Source organism: Sprattus sprattus (assembly GCF_963457725.1).
Source record: "Sprattus sprattus genome assembly, chromosome: 13".
NCBI classification, from domain to species: Eukaryota; Metazoa; Chordata; class Actinopteri; order Clupeiformes; family Clupeidae; genus Sprattus; species Sprattus sprattus.
The window spans coordinates 4,631,651-4,656,349 of NC_137911.1; the positions used below are offsets into that span (position 1 = coordinate 4,631,651).

The following is a 24,699-nucleotide window of genomic DNA, read 5'->3' on the forward strand; positions in this document are numbered from 1 at the left end:
AATAAAAATAGAAACTGATAAAAGAAAGTCTTCTGCGTGTGTTGTTTTCTTTGAGGGAATCTTGTGTTTTTGTTTTGAGTCTCATTGGAATGTCAGGCTGAGATGAGGAAGAGATTGACATTGTTTCATGCAGCGGTCTTTTTGGAAGGAAGCATGCGCCACTGTTGAAACTGTAACAAAACAGGAAGCAGTGTACATTCTGCTATTCTCCACGCCATGGCATGGAGCTCTGTTTAGCTGCATGTGAATTGGGTGTTCCCATCCTACACATAGACTCACACAAAGAGATACACACACACACACACACACACACACACACACACACACACACACACACACACCCACACACACCCACACACCCTGGCTGGGCCCCAAGGCCTCTTCTTTACGGATCTCCCACAGACAACATTCCCATGATTCGCTAATCCCATGCAGACCTCCCGTGAATTTTCTGTAAGGCTGAATTCCATTCTTTGCGAAGCACTGACAGAATATAGACTTTTTTTATATAGTTTTTGTTTACATCACACTCTTTAGATGTTGACTCTGTGGAAGTCAAATGGCTAAACCAGTCTCTTCTTGAGCATGTACACAAATAAAAGAGAACAATCTAGGGAGAATTGTGTGCAAAAGCAGGTAAACAACATATTGGTAAGGCAACAGTTAGGTCAAAAGATTCTGCCTGGACCAAAGATGTCTAACCTCAGGTGAAACTCCAACAAGTCATCCGTGTACAAGTCAACATCAGTTTTAATTTAAACTCAGGCATGGTCAACTCAACATTACACTGTGACCCAGGCAAACTTCCTTTAAACGTTTGACATCAAACTCATGACAAAAGCTGCTTTCCTTCAAGTTTGCATAATATCCCTGATATGATCTGATATGTTTTGTCAACACTTACTGTTTATCTCATCCCTGCTAACCTGTGATCATTGTGATTAAACTTAAGCCTCTTCCCAACTACATCCCACCTCTTTGATCTGACAGACTACAGTGGTGGTATAGAACCTCTAATCTCCCCCAACCTGCAGCCCTAGGTATTGAGTGCTGAGAAGAATACTCCAGACGTGGGTAGGTGTGTGCTCTGTGGCCCTGTGAAGATAGACATCACAGTAGCTAAACAGCCTGAAAGTCATAGCAACATGCTTCCTAGCCACACGTGGGACAATAATGAATTTTCGTCAAGAAGGAATTGTTTAAATTGTTTAAATTCCATTACACTTATATTGACTTGCAATTAAATCACTCACGGGAGTTTGTGTACCATCCCAAGTTTGAGTTGGTCCTCTACAAAGCAATGATTTTCTGACAGCTAGCGTTTGAACTTTTCCACGGCGATTGGATTTCACACCTTGTTTTGTATGGCAGTCATTTCTGTGTCATGTGCCTGTGTTCCATATGTCCTGAGCACCTGTCACCTGCGACTGGGGGATTTTACTGTCTCTGATTGCAAAGTCAAGCTCGCAGGGTCTTCATTTATGACCAAGGTACGTGTCATTTCTCTGCATAGTGTTCTAGTCAGTTAGAGGTTTTAGGCACACATACACATCTATGAGCTTGCAGACACAGAGACAAATAAGCACATCCTTGCATGCATGCTCGCAAGCACTAGGGCGATGGGGGCATGGAAAGAAACCTTGAGCAGAACCTCACCTCAAAAGGGGGACCCATCTACTTGGGGCCGGCTGGGTAAAGAGATAGCAACAGAAGGGAGAATCAGAAGGAAGTCGATGGATTCATACACTTATCAGGATCAAATAACATTAGCATACACGTATCATTATGTACATGATAAATACATGATTCCATGACACATAAAAGAAGATACATACTATATACATACAAAATGAATAGTGGATGAAATGGAGAGAGACAGCATTCAAAGTACTGGTTGTAGAGCAGCTTAGTGGGTATACAGGCTATAAGGCTACTATTAAAAAGATAAGCAGAGCAAAACTATGTCAATGATGATATTTGTTTCCATTATGCGTTAATAAGCTGGCACACAGTACGTACATGTATTAAGAGCAGAAAAAGAGTAGAATCTGTGAGCAGCAGTAGAAGGGGAAGAAAAGAGACAAAGCTCGGTTGCCTTCTATGTGTCTATGAAATGATAGATTATGGCGATGAGGAACAGTGTTATCAACAGCATTAGCAAATGTCCTACTATATGGGAGAGAACAGAGACAGGTAAATAAACAGAATATCAGACACACACACAAAACAACGATGCACTGCCAATGATCTAAACATGAATTGAATTATACTATGGCGTGCCACAGATTATCTACTGTACAGTATGTATGCACTCAAACATTAGATTAGATGCTAAATTGGCATTAACCTTCAGGCTTAACTCAGTCAAATAGCCAGCCTGTACTCTCTGACATACGACCACATGAATGTCTTTATCAGCTCCTCTGATCCAGACTGGTCTGGTGCCTCTCTGCCTCATGTCTTCGTGCAGCCATGCTTTCCTAGAGCCATCAAGTCTAAACAAGTATCAAGCCCACAGCAATGTCCTGGGTGTGTTAGGTGCCTAATTTTAACACATATGCAATTACAGCCATCAATTTCTTACAGTACATACTCATTAGAGAAGCGCTTTCGTGACTCCTTATTATTAACATCCACTTAGTGTGCTTACACTGTGGGGCCGCGCTGCTGCCTTTGTTTCTTTTGATGGTCCAGATGAGAAAGTGTTGAAAATCCCTCTCTCCTACTCAGTGAGGAAAGCTGCAGTGCTGACTGACCACCAGTGAAGCATGAACCAAAGCCACTGCCACTGCCACTGTCTCTCTACATGGAGCAGGGATGGGCTTCATAAACCAAAGTCACTGTCTACATGGAGCAGGGATGGGCTTCATGACTCACCTTCCCTACACACCTTTCATCTGACATGAGACTATGTGTCAAGAAATACTGTACATTTACATTCATACATTTGATATATATTTTTGGGAATTTTCTTAATACACGAATAGAAGGTATCTGATTTTGAATATGAAACTAATCCTAATTCATTTCCCAGCATTTGTGAAATGGCCCCACATTCATTCATTGATTCTTCAATTAATGTCACAGGCTCCCTGTGCTGACAGACAGGTAGATGGCCTCCACCCAAGCCTGTGTTCAGTTTATCCCAGGGGAAATCTTAAGTTCCTCCACCCAAGCCTGTGTTCAGTTTATCCCAGGGGAAATCTTAAGTTCCTCCACCCAAGCCTGTGTTCAGTTTATCCCAGGGGAAATCTTAAGTTCCTCCACCCGAGTACCTGTGTTCAGTTTATCCCAGGGGAAATCTAAAGTTCCTCCACCCGAGTACCTGTGTTCAGTTTATCCCAGGGGAAATCTAAAGTTCCTCCACCCGAGTACCTGTGTTCAGTTTATCCCAGGGGAAATCTTAAGTTCCTCCACCCGAGTACCTGTGTTCAGTTTTTCCCAGGGGAAATCTAAAGTTCCTCCACCCGAGTACCTGTGTTCAGTTTATCCCAGGGGAAATCTTAAGTTCCTCCACCCGAGTACCTGTGTTCAGTTTTTCCCAGGGGAAATTTTAAGGTTGTGGTAAAAAAAAAGCAGAAGTAATTGCAGTGTACCTGCTTGCAGTATTTTATTGCCTGTGAGCAAATTGCTATGTGCTGAAGTGTAATTGCAGGTGAACACTGATTCACTGCCTTATTCTCCAGCTGTGTAGCAGGACTGTGAGGCAGGTTTGGACTCTCCCTGGCTGTGTAAGGTACAATGTGACACAAAGGACACGCCATCTGTTATGTCTGTTTGCATTAGTGTGTGTGTGTGTGTGTGCATTAGTGTGTGTGTACATAAGAGTGTACATTAGCCCCACCCAAGCTTAACGGTAGTATCTGTACCTGTTAGCACAAGTGCAGAGGACCCACACAGCCCTGTAGACTAAACATAGATCTCATACACAGATACATACAGGTGTTTAGGATAGTGTGTTGAGCTCACACATTTTATGGTGAATGTACTGTATGTGTTGGTGTGAAAAATGATGATATAATCAGTGAAAGGCATGCTTCTTCTTTGAACGTTCTTTTAAAACATCAAACATTTAACCTTTATGTGCTCCTGCTTCAACATTCTCCCTGACTTTTGTATTTGTCTTTAATCTTTATCTGTGTTTTTAAATAAATGAGTAGCATTTTGCATGAACTTCATTTAGCAACTTCTTCATTTATTTGGTTCCCATACTTTGCCATCTTTGATGCAACTGATGAAAAAAAAAGACCGTTCCTTTTAAGTTTTTCACAAGTGTAAGGTTTACTTGACTTGTGGAGCAAAAAGTAGGGTGTGGTCCTGGCAAGTTGTCATGCTATTTTCCATCCTCCCCTGGGAAAGTTGGGAAAAGCTATAAAAAAGGGGATTTGCTCGGCAACACCCAACAATATAAAAGGAAACAAGGGGATAAGGATTAACACTGAGGACCTCCTCGATGCCAGTACACAAAAGGCAGATGCCTTTCTGCTTCCACAATTCAAATGGATTTGTTACACCAAAAAAGAAAAAACCTTCTTCCTTTCAAACCAAAGGGAGATCTTGATTGGGCACACTATTAGCATATTATTATGCTGGCATAATGTTAATGCTTCATGTTAACAGTTTAGTGACAGGAATACGTTAATCTTCCCATGCCCATAATGCCCATGCCATGGTAAACATGGCAGATAAGATTAAGGTTTTTTTTTTAAGTGAAGGAAGAATACCCATTTATTGTATTTGGCTTTGTGTGGATTGAAATAATAAACAGTCCAAAGAAGCTACATTTTAATTTAATTGTGACTACTTTTGTATAATACCTCCATGGAGTTAACATTGTGCCAACAATGTAAGCATCACCAACTAGAATGGAAACCACTGTTTCATTAAGCCAACAGAGGGCGCTTGTGAGTTGGTATTACTCCATCATGAACGCAAATGTTTTCTCTGGCTCTCTTATCGCCAATTGACATACTCATTTTGATCTAGGATCATCGTTATAAACAGCCAATTTCAGCCCATCATTAGTCCAAACAGCGTGACTGGAGATCTTCAGCGTTTGCCGTAATAGACTAAAAGGATTTATGTTAGATTGTAAAATATTTTTGATTTTGGACCTAAACCAGAGAAGCATATTAGGCTCCTGCTATTTGCATTTAAGTTTTGATTTTATTTACTGGGTAGCCTAATGACTTAAAATCATTCATTAACCTTCAGCACTGCATGATCATAGAGAATTTGTTCCTTGGACACGCTCCTCCCCCGTTCAAGCTGAAGCGAGTTGGTTTGAGGGATGGATTAGATAGGCTAGTGCAATTTGAACCGCGGGTAAACCCCGGAGACGTTTTACTCCGCCTGCTTGTCTTGGAGCCATGCGTGAATGAAACTTACCAAACGCCAAGTGTTCGGCTCACTGTAGGAGGCGGCTGTTATGCGTATTGACAGGGCATGGAACTATCACAACAGTGCATTGATTAGCATTCATCCAGTCAACCAGACGGACTGAAACACGCGATGAAGTTTTGATAGATAGACGGTTCTTTAAAAATGCAAGCAATGGAGCCCATAACGAAGTGGACGCCGAAACAAGTTGTCGACTGGATGAGAGGTAAGAGGATGGACAGGTTATGTGTTCATCTCAATATCTGGTGTTGGTTATACATTTCCCGCACACGTTTATCTTTTTCGGAGCAGTTGCGTCTCTCCCCGCTTTGGTTTGCCAACCTTTGGTTTCGTAGAAACTAGCTTCCTATTCAGCAACTTGCCACTGGTCCGCGACTAACTTGTTAAACAACTGTGGACGCCTTGTGATCTACTAGGCCTGCCATGTAATGTTATTATAAGTATGGTGATACGTGACCGCAAATTATGTCTTACTGCTGCTAATCCAGGTTTTGTTTACAAACCTTTAATTTTCCTGGGTTGTCTCAAAGTGTTATGTTCTGGAATGTTTTCACGGTGGTGGATAGATAATCATTTCTTCAACCAAGTTTAGCTGGAAGCGTGTGGTAGACTTCTGTCTGGAATAGTTGCCTAAAATTGCACTTGTTGCAAACCTTCGTGTTGAAGGTTACAAAATAGCTACTGAGAGCCTGATCTATCGCACCCCTGAGGACTGTTGCCCCAATACCGTATAAAGTTTACAAATGAGTGAAGTCAACGATTTGATGTCGCAGATTGATGCTTATAAACATAGCCTGTCACTTGTTGGTTTTGGAAATAGGACACAAATAATTACGTCAATATCAAGACAGACGTTAGACGTGCATGTCCTAAAAGTTGTGTTGAAGTTCATTTCCTATTACTTCTGAAACAATGCCATGCATTCCATATCAAGAACCACGCAGTGAAACCGACTCCGCAAACAAACTTCCCTCTAAGCATAACGAAGTATGCCGGCTATGAGAGTGACCTCACCACTTTGCTATTTTGTTCTTAGCACCCACAGTAGCCTTTCCACTGAAACTTGAGTACTGAATGTAAAGTTGTATGTTACAACCAAGCTAATAGTCAGACGTTCAGAGGCGGTCTTAAGTATGCAGAGGATTAACAATGTAAACTGCCACTCTCACTATCACCAATCATTGGGTTTGTATGAGACCTTGCATGGTGGACCAGTCCAGAAAGCTGATTTGCGATTTCCTTGTGGTTTACTCTCAGACCCTCCAAACCTGGTTTTCTCTCCTGAGCTTATGCTTTTATGGATTTTCATTTGATTTGAATAGGGGGTGCAGCAGTAGCTGGAAGATGATGAGGATGGTGGTGATGATTGCACTGTATCAGTATCTTGGGGTTGTCCAGTGTCAGTCTATGAGCGGATTACTTTTGTTATTATTTATTCATTTTAAATTGGCACAAGCATACACACATTGAATCTGAAGACTGTTGAGTCATGATCCGAATATAGTGTGGACGCATCATACTCCCACTATTAAGCGTCAGAATGCAATGCGCAGAATGTTATCCTGAAGATGCTGAAATCCTGGTGAATAGTTTCCCCTCACACGCCACTGTCTCTCCCTCATGGGCCAACTCAAACTCCTCAGGGAGACACTGCTGCATGCCTTTCATGCCTTTCATGCCTCTCCAAGTTGGCTGGAGTATCTCAAACACGAGCACAACTGCAGTGAATCCCATGAGCAAATATTTCACTGCCTGGACTCTGGGAAACCTGGGTCATAGTATTGTAATGGGCGTGAGAAATGTTGACACTGGTTTATTTTTAGGTAGCGGCCCATGATTAGAGAGTGGATGATCTAGTGGCCTACATCTGGGCCTTGAGCGGGATAGAGAGGTCTGAAGTACAGGCAGGGCATCTGCCACTCTGGGCATGGCCAAACCTGGGCACCTTGAGCTTACCCCTGATATGCCACCGCAGGTCCCTGGAACGTTTGTGTGTGCCCATCCAAAGTGTGTCCGTGCATGTGTGAAAGGACGCATGTGTAGAACCGGTGGTTGGAAGGCTTTATCTGAAGGGGCATTGGAGGAGGCAGCTGTGACGCTTATCAGGTGTGTGAGGGTATCAAGCGCTGCCAGTGAGCGGCCTGATAAGGTCAGAAGGCCTGAAGGTCTCCGCCTAACAGTTGTGACTGTTGTGTGTGGAAGAGTTCGAATTCATAAACATGTTAATTACTCTGTTAAGTCTTTGATGAGTCAGCCTGACGAGGAAGCTTTATCATCCATGAAGATGACTCAACCATGACAAAGGACGTGACACAAATTACATGTGCATCCTCCATTCTAATTTCTAGGGTATTCCATTGAATCATGCTCCTTTGTGCACTACTCCCTGTGCCTTAGCTGCTACATTTTTGGATCTCTAGGCCACAACTTGGAAACCAGCATTTAGTACTGCATGTTGAGGAGTGGTGGTGTTTGTAGTTACAGAGTAAGATTCCTCCAGGGTAGTGTTCTCAGGGAAATTTGTACTTAATAGGTGTGAGTGCAAACATATTGCCCTCTCAATGGCAATTTAATGGTTGTTGCTCTTAGTCATTGATTAGAAATACACCCAATGAGTTCTTACCTCTATCAGTTTGTCCTAAAATATCACAAAATCCTCACAATAGATGCACAAATGATCACCAGAGCCATTGCTGCTGTTTGGTATGGCTTTCCTAATGTGATAAAAGGTCACCTGCTCCTGTGCCAAGTCAGCTGGCACTCCATGCCGGCTCTCCCTGCATCCTATGCAAATCTAGAGATCATCTGAGCTTAGGGAACGGTGAGGTGGCTCTCTCTGTCCCATAATAGCATTGGCCTCTAAAAATCACAGGACTTAGCGCAACGGGAAAAACGCAACCTCAGGTAGCACGCCACCCAAGGGTCAGTGCACATCCATAGTTGCTTAGTCATGCAGAAAGATGGACAGGACACGGCAGGCTGTGTCGAGGCTGGTGCCCTAATCCACTGGATCGATGGAATTCCCTGAGAGAGGTTGGGAATGCTGCGGAGGCCTACGGTCATGCCTAATGCTTGCTTTTGGTAACCGTCCAGCTTGCTGTTCTTCTGAACACTGGAATGTTTTATTGGTCTTCTGATTTCTGTGGTCATCTACTGTACAGGTGCCCAAATGGACCTGAGCCATCACTGAATATGTGGTGGTAGTGTCTTGCATCATGTGTCCCAACTGTCTGAAAGGATAGGAGTTGGACAACAGCTTGTGCAAGTGCCTGTTTATAAAAGAACATGCAACAGAAACCAATATCACATTGTCTATTTTAAGCATCGCCACAGAATATATATATATATATATATATATATATATGTAGTTGTGAGGTTTTGTCCAGCAAGTGGAGTTTATTTGTGAGAAGTGGCTTATTTCCAGTCCAGAGAGGGAGAGAGAGAGACGGTAGCTTTTAAGCCCAACAAAACCACATGGACTGGAACATGTTTAAATAACTGAAGAGTATGACAAGAATGTTGCCTGCTACCAAAGCAAAACAGCCGCTTCAGTGATTCATGAACAAAAACATTTTTAATGTCCTTTTATGCACTTGTAGTCAGTCACTGAGCTTTGTATGATTTTCAAAGGCAGGAATGTCTTGTCATTCTTGTCAAATGAAATAGAAAAACACTGATGATTTTCATGTGCTTTGTAATCTATGGCAAGAAGACCTTTTAAAATAATATTGGTTTCATCACATAAAGATATTTTGCATAGTAATAATGTAAAACCTTTTTTTGTTAAGGAGCATGTCTGAACATGTCTTCTTTCACCCCCTCACATGACTAAATCTAAAGTAAAACAGGTCCAGTATCTGTTTAACCTGTTCCGTGATGGAGATAACCTAGATATGGGAAGCTTTGCCTGAAGATATTTTATAGGGGAATTTTTCAGGAATTGTCGGAGATCCGTCCAAGTTTCAGGCAACACTGAGGAGACACCTTTGTTCCTCAGTGAAGAACTTCTGTCATTCGCAACTGACTCAGTCAAAGCTGACTGGGAACGCACTGATCAGAAGTAGGTAAAGACTATATAAAGTTTACACTGCTTAGGAAAATACAGAAGCATTTAATGTGTTTCTGAGTGCTTGGAAAGGTCAACGCATAATAGTCCCTCATCCAACACCTGCACTTGAGCAAACAGGGGAAGGGTATACAAATATACAAAGCATGTGAAGCACGGCATTCTGGGAGATCTGGTCTTGATTCTCTCCTGCCTGTGTTAGGTACTATGGGGAAAACAAGATGCCAGTAACCAGTCAGCCTTTTGTTATTATGCTCCCCTGTGACTGTTGTCCAGTCAATGCTGAAACCAGAATGTCAGAAACTGACCTAGATATATTTTGACAAGATTGTTTAAATCACTCACATGAGTACATTAGTGCGTAGAGGCAAACACATTAGTCTGTATTTCATTAGATTTCTGATGTATTTAGGATCGTTAAATAAGTAAATTAATAAACATTAAATACATACATTTAATTAATATTGAATAAATAATGAAGTAAATAAACATTAACATTTTAGCATTTTCATTGTGGGTTTTACAGAAATGAAGAACTAAATGCCAAAGTACAAACACGTGGTGCCTGACGAGAAAAGCAAACTCTCTTGTAATGGGAACATGAAACCCAGGCAAAGAGGAAGGTGGGTGGCCAGGGCCTGAGGCCTGAGGCCTGCCCAGGGGAAAGGTAGAGCATGAAAGAGGAACAAGGCCAGGGACGGCGAGGGGGAGGAGGAAGTGCTGAGAGGAAGGGAGGGAACAGCAGGTAAAGGCATTTTTATACTTCTACGATTCTCTCCGATTTGGTCGTAGAGGGACACTTTGGCACGCCTTGGCACGCCTCGGTAACACCTTCACCCAGGTGTTGCCGCCCATCCGACCCGTCGGAGAGCCGTCGGAGAGCTGGTCGGAGACAAACGCTTTTTTCTAACTTTTCTTAACACTTGCAACACAGAGGGCTTTTTTTGACTCTGTTAGGTAGTCTGCCATGCCTGATATTTGTGTATATTTCACCTAACTAAAAACCATTAGGCAAAAGTGGAATTTATGATTATATTCTAGAACAACTCAGCAATAATAAAATGAGTGTAAAAGAAAAGTAGTAAAAAAAGTTTTTTATTAAAATGAAATCTAAAGACACTAAAATTAACTCTAGCTTTAGAGGTGCTCAGACTTTTTACAAAAAACACATTGTAAATATTTTGGAAGTTTTCTTTTTTACTCTGAACCTTGTAAACATATGTGTTTGCTCCACATAGGTGAGTTTAGCATTCAGAAAGTGTGTGTGATTTCTACACTTATTATAAGAATTTTACAAGGTGACACTTTTTTCCACCTAGACCACTATGCATATTGATGAAAGAGGTGTAAACTGCCCTGTGAGTGCCCCTCCCCAGTATGGCTCACCTGTCAGTGGCCCACTTGTCAATGGCCCTGGACTGTCATTGTGGCTATCTCTCCCCCACAACCATCAGCTTTGAAAGTAGATACAAGAAATTGCAAACAAGCTTGGTGCATAAGAAGATGAATTTAATAAGGTGCATAAAAGTAAAGGCATAGTAGGTACATAAAATAAGGTGCATAAAAGTAGGTACATAAAGGTAGGCATCATTCACCATGTCCTCGCTTGGGTCACTCATGTGCACATTCCATGATATGGTTTGGTACCTGTCTCTTACCATCACATCTGCCACAAAAGGGATGGAGAAGTTGGTGTTTCTCCTCCAGTAGTCAGAAATGTGATCCAGCTTGATCATGCACATGTAGAAACCAGTCCAATGTATCTGTAGAATTCAGCAACTCCAACATCAACCCATTTGTACTTTACACCTCTGGCAATGCTCCTAGCAGCTTGCTTGTTGGTGTTCTGGCAGAGGGTTTCCACAGCATCCTCTGAAAAGAACAACTTGAAGAGGTGTAGAGGAGTGTGGTTGTCTGCTGCATTCAGCTGCACACCAGGCTCCCTTGCAGGAAAAAACCTCAGTGCTGATGGAGTTGCATCATTGTCACCCTCTGACTTCCATGACGACAGATCTGGGTTAGGCTGACAGCGTGCTCTCTTCCTTGGCGGTGTAGGTGCAATGTTCTACAAGTTTCTGTAATAAAGTAAAATAAAATTAACTGTTGCTCTTTCATTTTATGTTCGGGCATTGTAACACATATCACTTTAGCGCTCTAACGACTACAGTTTCGATCACAAACACCTCCTAGTTTTGATTCACACCTACCATACGCGTCATAATTACACTAACGACTACCCACAGTAGTAAGACACGTTTTTAGCGATTGCAATTTACATCATCCGCTGCAATATAGTCACCATGTAGTTCTATGTTTTAATAATCTCAGAACAGACAACAATCGTTTATATGTGTAGCCTGTTATCATTTACCCAACTCTGTTAATTAAATATGTTTTCTACTATACAATAGTCTTAGCGACATAAAGTGATTTAATCACTCTGCAAATAGTAGCATACTAAACATTCCATTCAACTCATAGCATACCGACGTGCATTTTACTCGCTATAACAGTAAGACACGTTTGCATTTTTACATCAATGGCTGCAATATAGTCACCAAGTATGTTTTACTTACGGTATATCAGCACAGACAACCAACTCGAAACGTCAACAACAATCGTTGATATAGCCTAACATCATTAACGCAACTCTGAGAATTATATTCTACCACAATAGTCTTAGAAGCATAAAGTAATTTATTCACTATGCAAACAGTAGCATACTAAAATATTTCGTTCAACTCAGAGGAGCATTTTACTCCCTATAAGTTAATCAACAGCATTCATTACAAGAGCTAGGTGAACAAATAAACAAATAAAACTTACTCAACAGGGATATCCTCAACGGGGTCAAGACGAAGCTCAAAGTGCATGTGTTCATCTTCCATATCGTCATCGCTCTCATCCGAGGATGTGGTTTCCTCCTCGCTGACTAGGTCTTCTTGAATTTGGCGCAAGGCTTCGGCAGCAGAGAAGGAGTTCGCCATCGTGTATCTCTTCAGTCCAAATGTAAACATCCTAACATGCTGCCTTGTTTATACGAAAAAATGGGGCGTTTTCTTACGTTTTACTGCAACGTCATTACCCAATAGCGATCGGAGATTTACCATGATCTTATCATATGAATAGCCCTAATCTGCTAATGGGTGGGCAATCACTGGTTGCTTATACACTCTGAGAGAGAAATATGCAAGGCTTTACCTGTATTCTCCTTACAAAGTGCTCATTCATTTGTTTGTTTCGAACTGGATATATTTGAAAACTAGAAGATTCAAGCTTTCTCAGGGTGTTAGTTTTATGTTTGGAGGACAAAAACTCGCGGAGATTTTACATTCTATTAATAGAAATACCACCAAACGCCCCACGGGCACAGAGCGTTTTGGAAGGGTTAAAGAGACGGAGAGAGTCGGAGACCCCCTTGGCTGTGATTGGCCAGTTTACGACATCATTTCCAAACAACATCATTTCCGGAATCACACATGTCAGGACCTCACATTTCCTGTTTTCTGTCAAAATGTTTTAGTACGACTTTGGTAAACTACAAAGCTGCACAGCATGCAGCATTAGGCTACCGTATTTTATATAAACCCTCGAAAAGTACATTTCTCCCGACCACTGTTGGTCTCTTGGCTGGTGGCTCGGTGTTGAAAGTGCCTTCTCCAACCAGCTTCAACTGACATCTAACGTAATTTGCTACGGAGTAATGCTGGCAGCATAATTACTTTGCATCTATTAAATAGGAAATGTATTTCATGTATGTGTAGAACCTATTTAGAATGACTGACTTTACATAAAACGGCAGTGAAAGACATTTGAGTCAAACATTACTTTTGCCTCAATGAGGGTGGCGTGTGAGAGCATAATCGGCACGACAACGTTGTACTTATTAGCAGCACACTTTTGAGAGTTATTGTGAATACGCTAACGCTTGATTTAGCGGAAAATCTAGTAAACGTACGTACCACCTGTCTCCTGTTCTGTTGTTGTTGTAGTTGTCGCTCAAATCGCTACAAGCACGTCCTCTGCTTATAACTCAAACTAGTCCAGCAGCTCCACCATCAACCATTGTCTGTTAGTTGTTAGTTCTCTTGTTGTGTTTCTGATATAACTATAACACTGCATGTGGAGTGGTATGAAGACTGCAGTGGGTTTAATTTTCTGCCCCTTACTTCATAGTTCTACGGGTATTTCTGTTCGAAGTGTGCATGCTTTGTTTTATAGTGACGTTTCACGCTAACACTTTTGACAAGGGCAACCGTCTCGTTGCAGATTAAACACATCGGTTTTGTCCTGCCCACAAGCAGCACAAATGCATAGCCTACTTGTCAGTCCACTCTGTCTTAAATTCGAGAGTTTTGGAATCAACTTTTCGTGTGTGAGAGCCTGGCAGATGATCATTAGTAAGTGTGCTAATGTATGTGTTTTTCCAACATATTCATGGTTGAAATCGCAGTCCCACAACTGTATGTTGAGGTATGCATGTTCTTGCTGTGTGTCTGATATAACTATAACACTGCATGATGTATGATGTAAGATGTATGATGAATACCGTGGGTTTATTTTTCTGGCCCTGTCCTCAGAGTTTGGGGGGTAATTTTGTTCGAAGTGTGCATGCTTTGTTTCATAGTGACACATTCACGTTACCACTTTTTGACAAGGGCAACCGTCTCGTGGCCAATGAGTGCATTGTCATAGCGTTGTAGTTATTCAAAGGTTACCCAGCGATCATTGCAGTATGAATGTGACAAAAATACCAAAGAAAATAAGAACGTATTCATTTTATTGGATCGTTTTATAATAGTTTCTGTATTGTATGTAAGATAAGCATATCGTTTTGTTATAAATCGCAATGTTTTTCACAAAAAAATGACCACCACGATGGAGATACATTTGCCTACTCAAGTGAATATATAGCATTAGACATGTTAGTATTGACTGTGCTACATGTCTCCAAGGCCCATGTGACTGCACCTGCCCGACAGGTCTTGAAGCAGCATCCGTGTCATGTCAGTGACAGTTGGGAAGAAAAACAATCAATGACTTCCAATAAAGAGGTTATGTGGTAGCTACGGGCTCGACAAACAGTAGTTACCCCACCCAGCGGTCTGGCGTTGAATAGGTTGAATAGGCTTTAGGACGCATAGCCGTCGGAGTAGTATATAAGCCCGACCAGTACGTTCAATTTTTTCTGAATCAACCGCCTGCCCCCGCCCGCCCATTTTTTTTTCGAGGACGGAGAGGGATGCAGAAGTATAAATTAGGCTTAAACCTGTAGTAGCAGGTCTGCATCCAGGCACACATCTACAGGTTACACTTGGTTTACCAATACAATGGTATACTTTTCAAATATATTAATGATGTAATTGTATCTAAAGTGAAAACATTTTGTCAAAATAGATTGCTCCGTCCATGTACTATATAGGACATATAGTGTGTGGGACTATACTATAGGACAAAGTAGTATGAGTTTTGTGGATAAATCACCAAGTAGAGTTATTGTGAATCCACAAAAATAAACTGTGTGCATCTCTCTGTGTGTGTTGACCGGTCTGTTAGTGTGACGTCAACACCCCAGTGTGTCTTTGAAACCGGTAGTTCTTGTATCCTTTCAGTTTTGCGTGACTGAGTGTGCTGCAAGGCTCCCCGTACGACGTCATCACAGTGACTCAGTTCCTCCCCTGTAGATGTCAGATCAGGCGGTTATGCTGTCCTTCACAGATAGCCGATCACGATTCGTCTGACTCATCAGCACCACCAGGCATCAGTCGTGTTCCCCCGCACTGGAAACCCACAGCTTCAGGATCAGTTCACAGCTCAGGCGCCCCAGACGAGTCAGATTCAAAGTGACAGTGACATCAAGCGTCATCCCAGTTACCAACTGGTCCTGGATCAGATCTGGCCCAGCTGTGCTTGCCTCCTCTTCTATGGGTATCAGGGATTTTTATGAGCCACTGTGGTAAGGTGCTTTGAGATGTCCTCCTCATGTAGCACCCTACATACCAGCAGTAGAGTAAATATGTGTCATTGATGACACGTCTCTGTTGTGACCCAATGGTGTTTAAAGCCTGAAAGTGTTTTATGGGTGTGTTGGCTTGAACAGCACAGCAGTCAATCTGTTTGACCCTCATGTCCTCCTTCAGCAACCCAAAGGGGCGTGGGCTGTAAATCTTGTTCTAAAGCGTGCTACCCCCTGTCTCCCACAAACCTGTTGCCATAGAGGCATGGCCTTGCAATTGTTTGTTTACCCCCCGGCTAGCATGCAATCAGAGACTCCCCATTACCCAGCGTTGGCACTTAGCTTGGCACAACCTCAACTGTTTGCTGGTAATGCTGGATTTAACTCTTGAGAAAATGCATCCACTGGAAAATTGCTCCCATTACACCAGCTGATTGTGCAGAAGCCTGAGAAAATGTGCCAGACATAACCCATCTAGGTACATTTTGAGCCAAACATGGTTCCATAGAACTGTTTTGATTAAAGGGGTGAGGGTTCATGGCATGGTTTGGAAAAATTGTTTTCTTTTGATGTTACTCATTTGGGTGGTGGACCTACCATAATGCTCCAACAGAGATGCACATCTATGGAATGAGGAGGGCATATTTACTCCCTCAAGGTTGTTTTTAAGGGTTAAACTGGTTTTCACGACAACTCAACAGATTCCCGTACAATGGCTAAGTGGACCACCAAGATTGTCACATAAAACATCTCAAAATACATTGCTATGGCTGATAGTCTTTTTTGGGTGGTGCGTCAGTGTGACAGTCAATGGGTTTGTGTTTGGTTTGCATCAATAATTGTGGCCTTGGTTTTAGTGTGGTAGTCTCATTGTTGTAGACAATGGTTCAGACACTCATCTTTGTATTTTCTCTGTAAAAAACACTTTCAATTGAGACTTTCCTTGCGTTGGGCCGTAGAAGTCATTTCTTAAAAAAAAAACAGCAACAGCACTTGGTCTGCTAAGAGGTCTGAGTCCAATGTTAAAACACCGGGGACATTTTTGTCGCCCGTTGTTACTAAGCTGCTCTCACAGTTGTTTATGAGAGTGGTAACGAGCGCCATGGTTTCCCTGCCGGTGAGTGATGAGTGTTTATGTGTGTGGCTGAGACGAGTTTCCAAAAGCACTAGCATTACACAGGTCCCCAGACATCAGTCCGATCTCATACAAGAAGCATGATTCAGTCTACCTTCTGCCATTCGGTTGGCCCAATGAGGTGAGAGAGATACAAGAACTTAAGCTTAATTGGTAGGTCCAAGGAAAAGGTAACATTCTTCTGAAAGGTGTCAAACTTAAAAAGTCTTTGTATTTGTCCATGGTTTTATTTAGTTTGTTAAAGCAAAGCTAAGTAGAAGTTGAAAAAAACTAGACGTAACGCAAAGCGTTACAAAATATGACCGCCGACCTGTTCAGTAGGTTTAGGCACAGAATGAGTCATGGATGTCAGTGTGTTTGTGTGTTTTTATGTGTTTTGTGTGTGTAAATTGGTTTGTGTTTCATTTTTATGTATTAAAGGAATTATTTGTGCTTGCGTACATATGTCTACTGTGTGTGTATGTGTGCATACGAATGTCTACTGTGTATGTGTGTGTATCTGTTGCAGTTTTGACCATGCATTATGGTGCAGTTTTGACCATGTCAGCCAGAGATACCTGCAATTACATCACCTCATGCTTGCTTTTTCATTTTTAAGTAGGTGGCGCTATACATAAAATGAGTGGTTATGGGATGGGTTGACATGGCCCCTTTAGACAAACATACAAAAAACATGTGGCCCTCCTAAGCCCTACAGTTCTCGGGATATTCGTAGAAAACTGTGTCAGCCCACCTACAGGCTAGTTGGTGTACAGTCACATAAAAAAAAAAAATTGTATGGCCCCCCATGGACAATATTGCACGAAACTTGGCATGCATTCAGAGGGTCTCATAATGATAACCACCTTCAATTTCGTACACTTTCGACAATATATGCATAAGTTATAAGTGACTGGAGTTGTGAAGAGTGCATAGTTTGAGGGTGTGCCACGCCCACACCCTTCAAACTTTGTAAAAGACTCTCATAACTTTTAATTCCCCATTGCTGAAGAGTAACCTGACCACGTTTGAAGGCATTACCATTAAATCTGTAGGAGGAGTTCAATCACATGCGAGGTGTGGAAACAAAGTGAAGTTTCCAACCACCAACAGGTGGCGCTATAGGTGATATCAGGCATATGTACGCGTTCGGGCCGGATCCAGCGTCCACCCTAAGACATTGTCTCTGGATCAAACAATGTACGCAACAGTTATAGGAGACTTTGTGTTTTGTGGCAAGCACTAACAAGTTGGCAAAGTTTGAGGGTCTGCCACGCTCACACCTTCCGACTAATGAGAAAATCCAATATAACTTTTAGTCGCCCATGGCTGAAGAGTAGCCGGACCACATCTCAAAGCGTTACCATTAAAGCTGTCGGAGGAGTTCGATCAGATGCGAGGTGTGCAAACGCCGTCAAAACACATCTTCCACTCAAAATGGCCGACTTCCTGTGGACCTGCCACCATGGCGTCGAGAGACTTTTTGGTGCGTCCAAGCATGATGAAGACGTGTACCGAATTCCGTCAAGCTACGCCAAAATAACCCCAATGAGCAGGGTTTTTTGCAATGTTCTAAGGGGCGCTACAGAGCCATTTTGCTCCATCCATGGACAAAAACTCTACCGAAGATGGACGGTTACAGGCTTGATGTCCCTGGGAAATTTGGTAATTTTTCGAGCACTTTGACATATATTCGATTAAAACACCTCATTTTTGCTTTTTTATTTTTAACTAGGTGGCGCTATAAATGTAATGACTGGTTATGGTATGGGTTGACATGGCCCCTTGACACAAACATACAAGAACAATTTGGCCCTCCAAGGCCCTACGGTTCTCGGGATATTCGAAGAAAACTGTCGCGCCACCTACAGGACAGTTGGTGTATAATCATATAAATCAATTTATTGCATGCCCTCCGTGAACGAAATTCCACAAAACTTAACGTGCAGTCAGAAGGTGTCATAATGATCCCACACCTCAAATTTTGTGCAATTCTGACCTTGTCAACTTACAATTAAAATGTTTTACAACACTCCATTTTTGCTTTTTCATTTGTAACTAGGTGGCGCCATACATGAAATAACTGGTAGTGGAATGGTTGACGTGGCCTCTTAAGGCCAACATGCAAAAAGAATGTGGTCCTCCTAAGCCTTACGGTTTTCGACTTATTCACAGAAAACTGAATCGCCCCACCCTCTTTAAAAGGGGTCCAGTCCGACGGGGGTGCAACGGATCAAAACGAAAATCAGTGGTTCCACGCTAATCTAGTAAGGCTACATGCCCACCAAATTTCGTGCACCCTGGTGTTTCAGTTTCCCGGAAATCGTTGACAGAAAATCGGCAAACAGAAAAAAATTAAACAAATAAATAACCAGAAAAAAAACTCTGACTAAACCTATATGTAAGGCGGCGGTCATAATAATGGGAGCGGCTAAGCTGAAAGTGTTGACGCCTGCTTTCCCCCATTTACAGCAGCCTCCAGGTTGACGTTCCTGATGCTAAGTGAACCGGTTAGAGAGGTTTCCTCTGTGCCCAAAGGCCTTTTTCTCTCTCACCCCTATACCACCACATTAGTCACTTGCATTATCGGCCAATGGGTCAAAGAGAGAACCTCCCCAGCAGTCGAAACTACCCACCTCACCCAGGCCTGGAGCAGTGTCAGCCTTATCCTTCACCCCATCAGTGGCTCAGTTTCCCCTGTTGACAGTATAGTGAGGCTGGTGAGGAAGTGCAGGTTAACTGACTGGTTTATTTTGCCATTAGAGCCAGAGCTGTGAGCCTTTGATCATCAATCCTCAAATGGCTCACTTTCTTCAGATAAATCCCTGTGGGCTGATCGAAGCTTCACATCCCCACTACACCTATTTAGGAGTTTGCCCTCTTATCTCTGAGCAGTTAGCATTGCTGCACTGGGGATTGGATGATGATTAGAGACATTTATGATAACTGAAGGGGCTGTTGATTCACACAGCAGACAGTGCCGGACCCTTATGTAACTGTCCCGTTCACACGGGCTCCTGTGTGGGTTTTGTTTTGGCCTTGTGAAGTCATGCATTAAAGGGTCAGCTTTGCACATTCAGTAAGCTTTTTTTTAAATTACAGCGCTTGCAGCCTGCGCAGGCCTGAATCTCTACCCAGAGAATGGCATTGTGGCCTGCTGGAATTCCCACAATGGGACGCCTTCGGAGAACAATAGACATTCCTTCGATCCCCACAGGTTCACTGGAAGTCTAAATAAAATGGGGGAGAGAGGGTTACAGTGACAGCGCTATTGTGCACAGTGGCTTTCCCAGTGTCCGCCGCTGGCAGGCCACGGCCCAGGCCCAGGAGGGGGCAGACGGGGAAGGAGTCCCAGCGGGAGGGCTGCTCTCTGGGAGTTGCGGAAAGCCTCTTTCTCTCTCGTGTAATCAAACCCTGAGAACGTAAGCCTCCTCTGCACCATACACGGAAGTAGAAGGCAGATGGGGTTTGTATGGATTTAAGGAGGAGGCTGGGTGAGGGGCAGAAGAGGAGGATGAGGGGGAAGGTTGGGGAGTTTGCATCCAGATTGTGAGAGGGAGGAGCACTGGGGTGTTTCCTGCTGAAGCAGATGTGTGCGTGTCACCCAAAAGCTGGAGCTCACTAGAGGCCATCAGGTTCACCATCAGGCTAAAGCCTGTCTTAGGGTCAAAATCCATAAGACAATATTGATCTTATGTGCATTCAAAGAGAAAGCATGATTGTCCATATATTGTTGTACAGGGACCTGTTGGAATTGGTTGTTATATTAGATCAGTCAGTGTTGAGTTAGTGTTCTTTCCAGAAAATACAATTCACAAAGACTTGTGAACTGGGTTAATCACAAGATTATCATGTATTTCAAATGGTCCGGCTCACAAGAACATTCCTTGTTTTCCCCCCCAAAATTCCAGGGCTTGGTTTTCAAAATAAAGAAACAGAGGCCTGCTGTTTCTGTACATCCTAAGGATGTTAGTCAGGAAGTGTTTGGGATCATCAATTTGAACAGCAGAAAGGCGGCGTAAGGGGTGCAGATGGAGCTGCTGCCAAAAGGAGTCGAAGAAGGCAAATGTCCTGTTGGTGGGGTCAACAGGACCAGGAGAGGAGAGGGGCTTTCAGCCATCCAGGCCAAGCCATCATGGACCTGTTGTTGTTTCTTTGTAGTATCAATGCCTAACCATTGACAATCTGTGAGACATAACTGCATTAGTCCACAGGGAGGCCAGCAGGTGTCCCCTGGGCCCTGGCCGTATCCTCGCAACCTTGTTGCCCTCTGAGGTTATGCTTATGGAAGGGCAGACTGCTAATGATAGGATTATTGTGGCCGAGCTGAGCTGGGCCAGTAGTCCTCCATTGTCAATCGAGACCCTGCTCCTCAGTGTATGGGATCCCTGTTGGTGGATGTTGTGGCCCTCACGGTATGTGATCCCTGTTGGTGGATGTTGTGGCCCTCAGTGTATGGGATCCCTGTTGGTGGATGTTGTGGCCCTCACTGTATGTGATCCCTGTTGGTGGATGTTGTGGCCCTCACTGTATGTGATCCCTGTTGGTGGATGTTACGGCCAATGCATGCACATGGATCTAATTTGCATACAAAGATGCTATTTTTTGGCTCATGGCTGTCCTAGGATCAGCTGTTAAGATGGTGAAATTCCATATTTGCACCTAAACCAAAAAAAATCAGTCCTTCAACTGCTCTTTCAAAAGTACAAATCTTTTTCAGTTAGAAAAGATCTGAATTAGTATACTGTAGAGGTAGGTGTTATCCATATTAAATGATTCAACTCCATCCACTAGAGGCACTTTATTTACAGTCATTAGAAAAGGATTATTTGAGTGAATGACCCAAAAGAACAACAACCAGTGGCATAAATGTGACTCACAACATCAGTCCCTATGACTGAAAGAAAACCTTAAGTGTTTCTTATGACTTCAATACAACCGTTTTCTCCTTCTCTTTCAGAAGCACTTTCTCATGCTCTGAAAAGATCTCACCCTTTGTTCAATTCACACTTATGTGACACACTATCTTCCCCTTTTGTGTTCACCTCACCATCTGAAACCGATCGTCTCAATCACACACCCTAAAGCCATTGATCTCTCGCACAGTGTTATAAAATGCTGTATCAGCTCTCTGTGAGAACTCGCTCTCTCTCTTTTTCTTTTTCTCTTTCTCTCTCTCTGTGTGTGTGTGTGTGTGTGTGTGTGTGTGTGTGTGTGGGTGGGTGTGGGAGACCCATGGGAAAGATGGGTTGTGTTTTGAAGGGTCTCTGCTTGTAGGGGACTTCTCAATTAAAGCCATTAGAGTTGCTTGGTGGGAGACAGCAGGCAGGTGGGATGGTGGTCATTAGAGCGGCCCCGCTTCAAAACAACCCAATTACACACCCAAACCCATGAGGTGGGATCTGTGGGGGACCTGAGATTCCAGAGTCCCCATGAAGAGGGAATGAAGAGGGGCTTGTGGAATTTGTACCCGTTTTCAAAAGAGGAATAATCAGGCGGCTGTGTTGTTACTTTTTTATCCTTATTCTGTGGAAAAACAGCAATGGAGATGCAGAACCCCTTTGTGCCGGCCATAGGCTGCAGTCACACTGAAGGGTTCTCAATAGCGGCGCTGGGGAGAGATGTTAATTCCAGTGTTGAGGAGCCACGTTGTGCTGTAATGAAAGAAAAGGAGAAGGCTTGAATGAGCCCTGTAATCACTCAAAGGCATTCCAGCTCGGCTCTCCTCTCCCTCTTCGTCACCGGTGTCCGGAAAGATCCGAAGGAGAATGGCACCGCTCCTGGGGAAATGCCTGCTTAGCGCTAGCAGACTGTGTGAACGCTGAAAGAAGACCCTTCTCCACCCCTCTATTACCCTTTCTCCGGTATATCTGGTGGAGGGCCTTGTTTGCCTTGGGCCATTTCCACTTTGATTTGGGGTCTCTCTCTTACAGTTGTGGTCAATCATTAAAGTGGATTCCTGTGGCCCTGATCCTGTCCAAGTATGGATACAGCCCAAATTCAGCATCGCTTGCATGGGAATTCTCTGAAGAGTATGTGAAAAATGTTTTGACAGCAACCGATACCGACTTATTGCATTAATGGTGCAGACTGGCATAATCTCTTATCTTTAGTGCGGATAAGACCACTTGATGAGACCAGCTGAACTGTGTGCGTGTGTGTGTGTGTGTGTGTGTGTGTGTGTGTGTGTGTGTGTGTGTGTGTGTGTGTGTGTGTGTGTGTGTGTGTGTGTGTGCGCGTGTGTGCGTGTGTGCGTGCGTGTGTGCGTGCGTGCGTGCGTGCGTGCGTGCGTGACTGTGTGTTCTGTATCGGTGTGTCATCCTAGAGCAGTACCCCTCACCCCCCAGGGCTGCTTGATTAAGGCCTTCCTTTAATATCTGAAACCAGATTCCAAAACACAGCAGTCCATTTGAGAGCTCCAGCTCGTCCACATTCTCTGTAACGGGATCACCCGCCACAGGGTGTGACAATACTGGGAGAGCATCTTCAACATGCTAGACTGGTGCAGCACACAGGCCCACACAGACAGTCACACTGTCCACTACTCGTAAGGCTTTTTTATGGGTGCCTCTCAACACACAACAATACACACAGCTCTTTTCTGGAGGTGGCCTGTCTTCAGGAGATGGATGATGGGTGGAGAGGAGAGAGAGGGGGGCGGGGGGCTGGGGCGGGTGGAGGAGGGTGCAGGGAGGTGTATTTAGCTGTTAACACTGAGAGCCTTAGCTGTGTCTCGGCTAACAGGCTTTTCAGAGGACCGGGGCTCCGGGCCAGCCCGCTGCAGCTGCCCCCTCTGAGTGCTGCCTTTGAGAGGGGAGACGACACCCTCCGCTACCCTGCCACCCACCCCCCACCAGCTCATTCTCTACCACGCTGTCACATCAGAGGTGGTCAGGCCGGAATGAGAGAGAGCCATTGTTTTTCTGTGTGTGTGTGTGTGAGAGTAAGTATGTGTGTGTGTGTCTGTGTATGGGTGTTTGTGTGTGTGTGTGTGTGTGTGTGTCTGTGTCTGTGTATCTGTATGCGTGCATGTGGGTTTGTGTCAGTGGTAGATCAGATGTGAGTTCCTGTGAGAGCTGGGCTGAGCCTTTCTTATTCATGCTAGCCTATTTGCATTCCCTGAGAGGATCAAGGAAGCATGGCCTTTATATAACAAGCAAGTGACAATTCTTTGGCCAAACAAAAGTTTGCCAACTCCAGGGATTTTAACTTCAGTTTGCTCCTTGATCTGATTTTTTTTTCTTTCTTTTTTTTGAAAAAACTAAACTCTCTAGAAACAGAAAAATCACATTAGTTTTTTGTAAACAAGAAGTTAAATCCACCCGAACTGGATTAAATACAAAAAGGGAAAACAAATACAAATGAATATACAATGGGAAAACGAAATTAAGAACCTATGATCTTGAGCATGATGCATCTTAATGAGACCTTACATAGGTACAGTATGCTATGTAGCATCGGGGGAGTCCAACTGCAGACTAGGTCACAGGGAGTTCTTGGAGGCTACCAAAGAATTACAGTAAGGGCATACTGACCGAGAAAGAGAAAGAAATTGAGAGAAAGAGTATTCTCTAAATGTAAAAACTTGATCTGATTTTCTCAGTTTTCTTACTTTGATATTTCTAAGGGAAGGACCAGAATAATTACAGTGGACAGAACTAAGAATAAATGAGAGGTTTCGGTTTTTGTGTCCACCAGGACAAAATGGTGCCAGACTAGCATTGGTCATTAAACAAATTTAAAGAAGCTGGCTGTGACCAGAGATGACCCAGCACTCTTACTTTCACTGTTCAACCAGCATAGCACTCAAGGCCAGATATAAGCCTAATCACTGATGTTTATGGGCCGTCTGTTATCTGCTGTTTTCCTATCTGTGATGGTTTTGCTGTTATCTCTCACCATCTATCCAAGTGACACACCTGCTTGTTTGGAACTGTTAAACAGGGAACCCGTTTTCTGATTTACCGTTGGACGGCACGTTTGTGTCAATACACTGAGAGGTCATTCGGCCACGCATGTTTTTTTCTGGCATATTCAGCATAACCATAACAATCATAGCAGTGTTTTTAACTTTTAAGCCTTGTGGACATACAGAGATTCTATATTTGAATTAAAATTAGTAGATTATTCGAAATGCCTTTATCCATATTTTACTTTCCTTTC

At 43.3% G+C, this 24,699-nt stretch overlaps 1 protein-coding gene across 1 annotated transcript in view; it reads left to right on the forward strand.

Annotated features, from left to right (window-relative positions):
* Positions 1 to 5,392: 5,392 nt before the first annotated feature.
* The window catches only part of LOC308374019 (connector enhancer of kinase suppressor of ras 3-like), a 52,045-nt gene continuing 32,738 nt past the window's right edge, over positions 5,393 to 24,699 (forward strand). Inside the window, exon 1 of the mRNA XM_080849708.1 lies at positions 5,393 to 5,605. Within this exon, the coding sequence (XP_080705834.1) occupies positions 5,545 to 5,605 (61 nt within the window). The 5' untranslated portion in view covers positions 5,393 to 5,544. The remainder of the gene's footprint in view (positions 5,606 to 24,699) is intronic.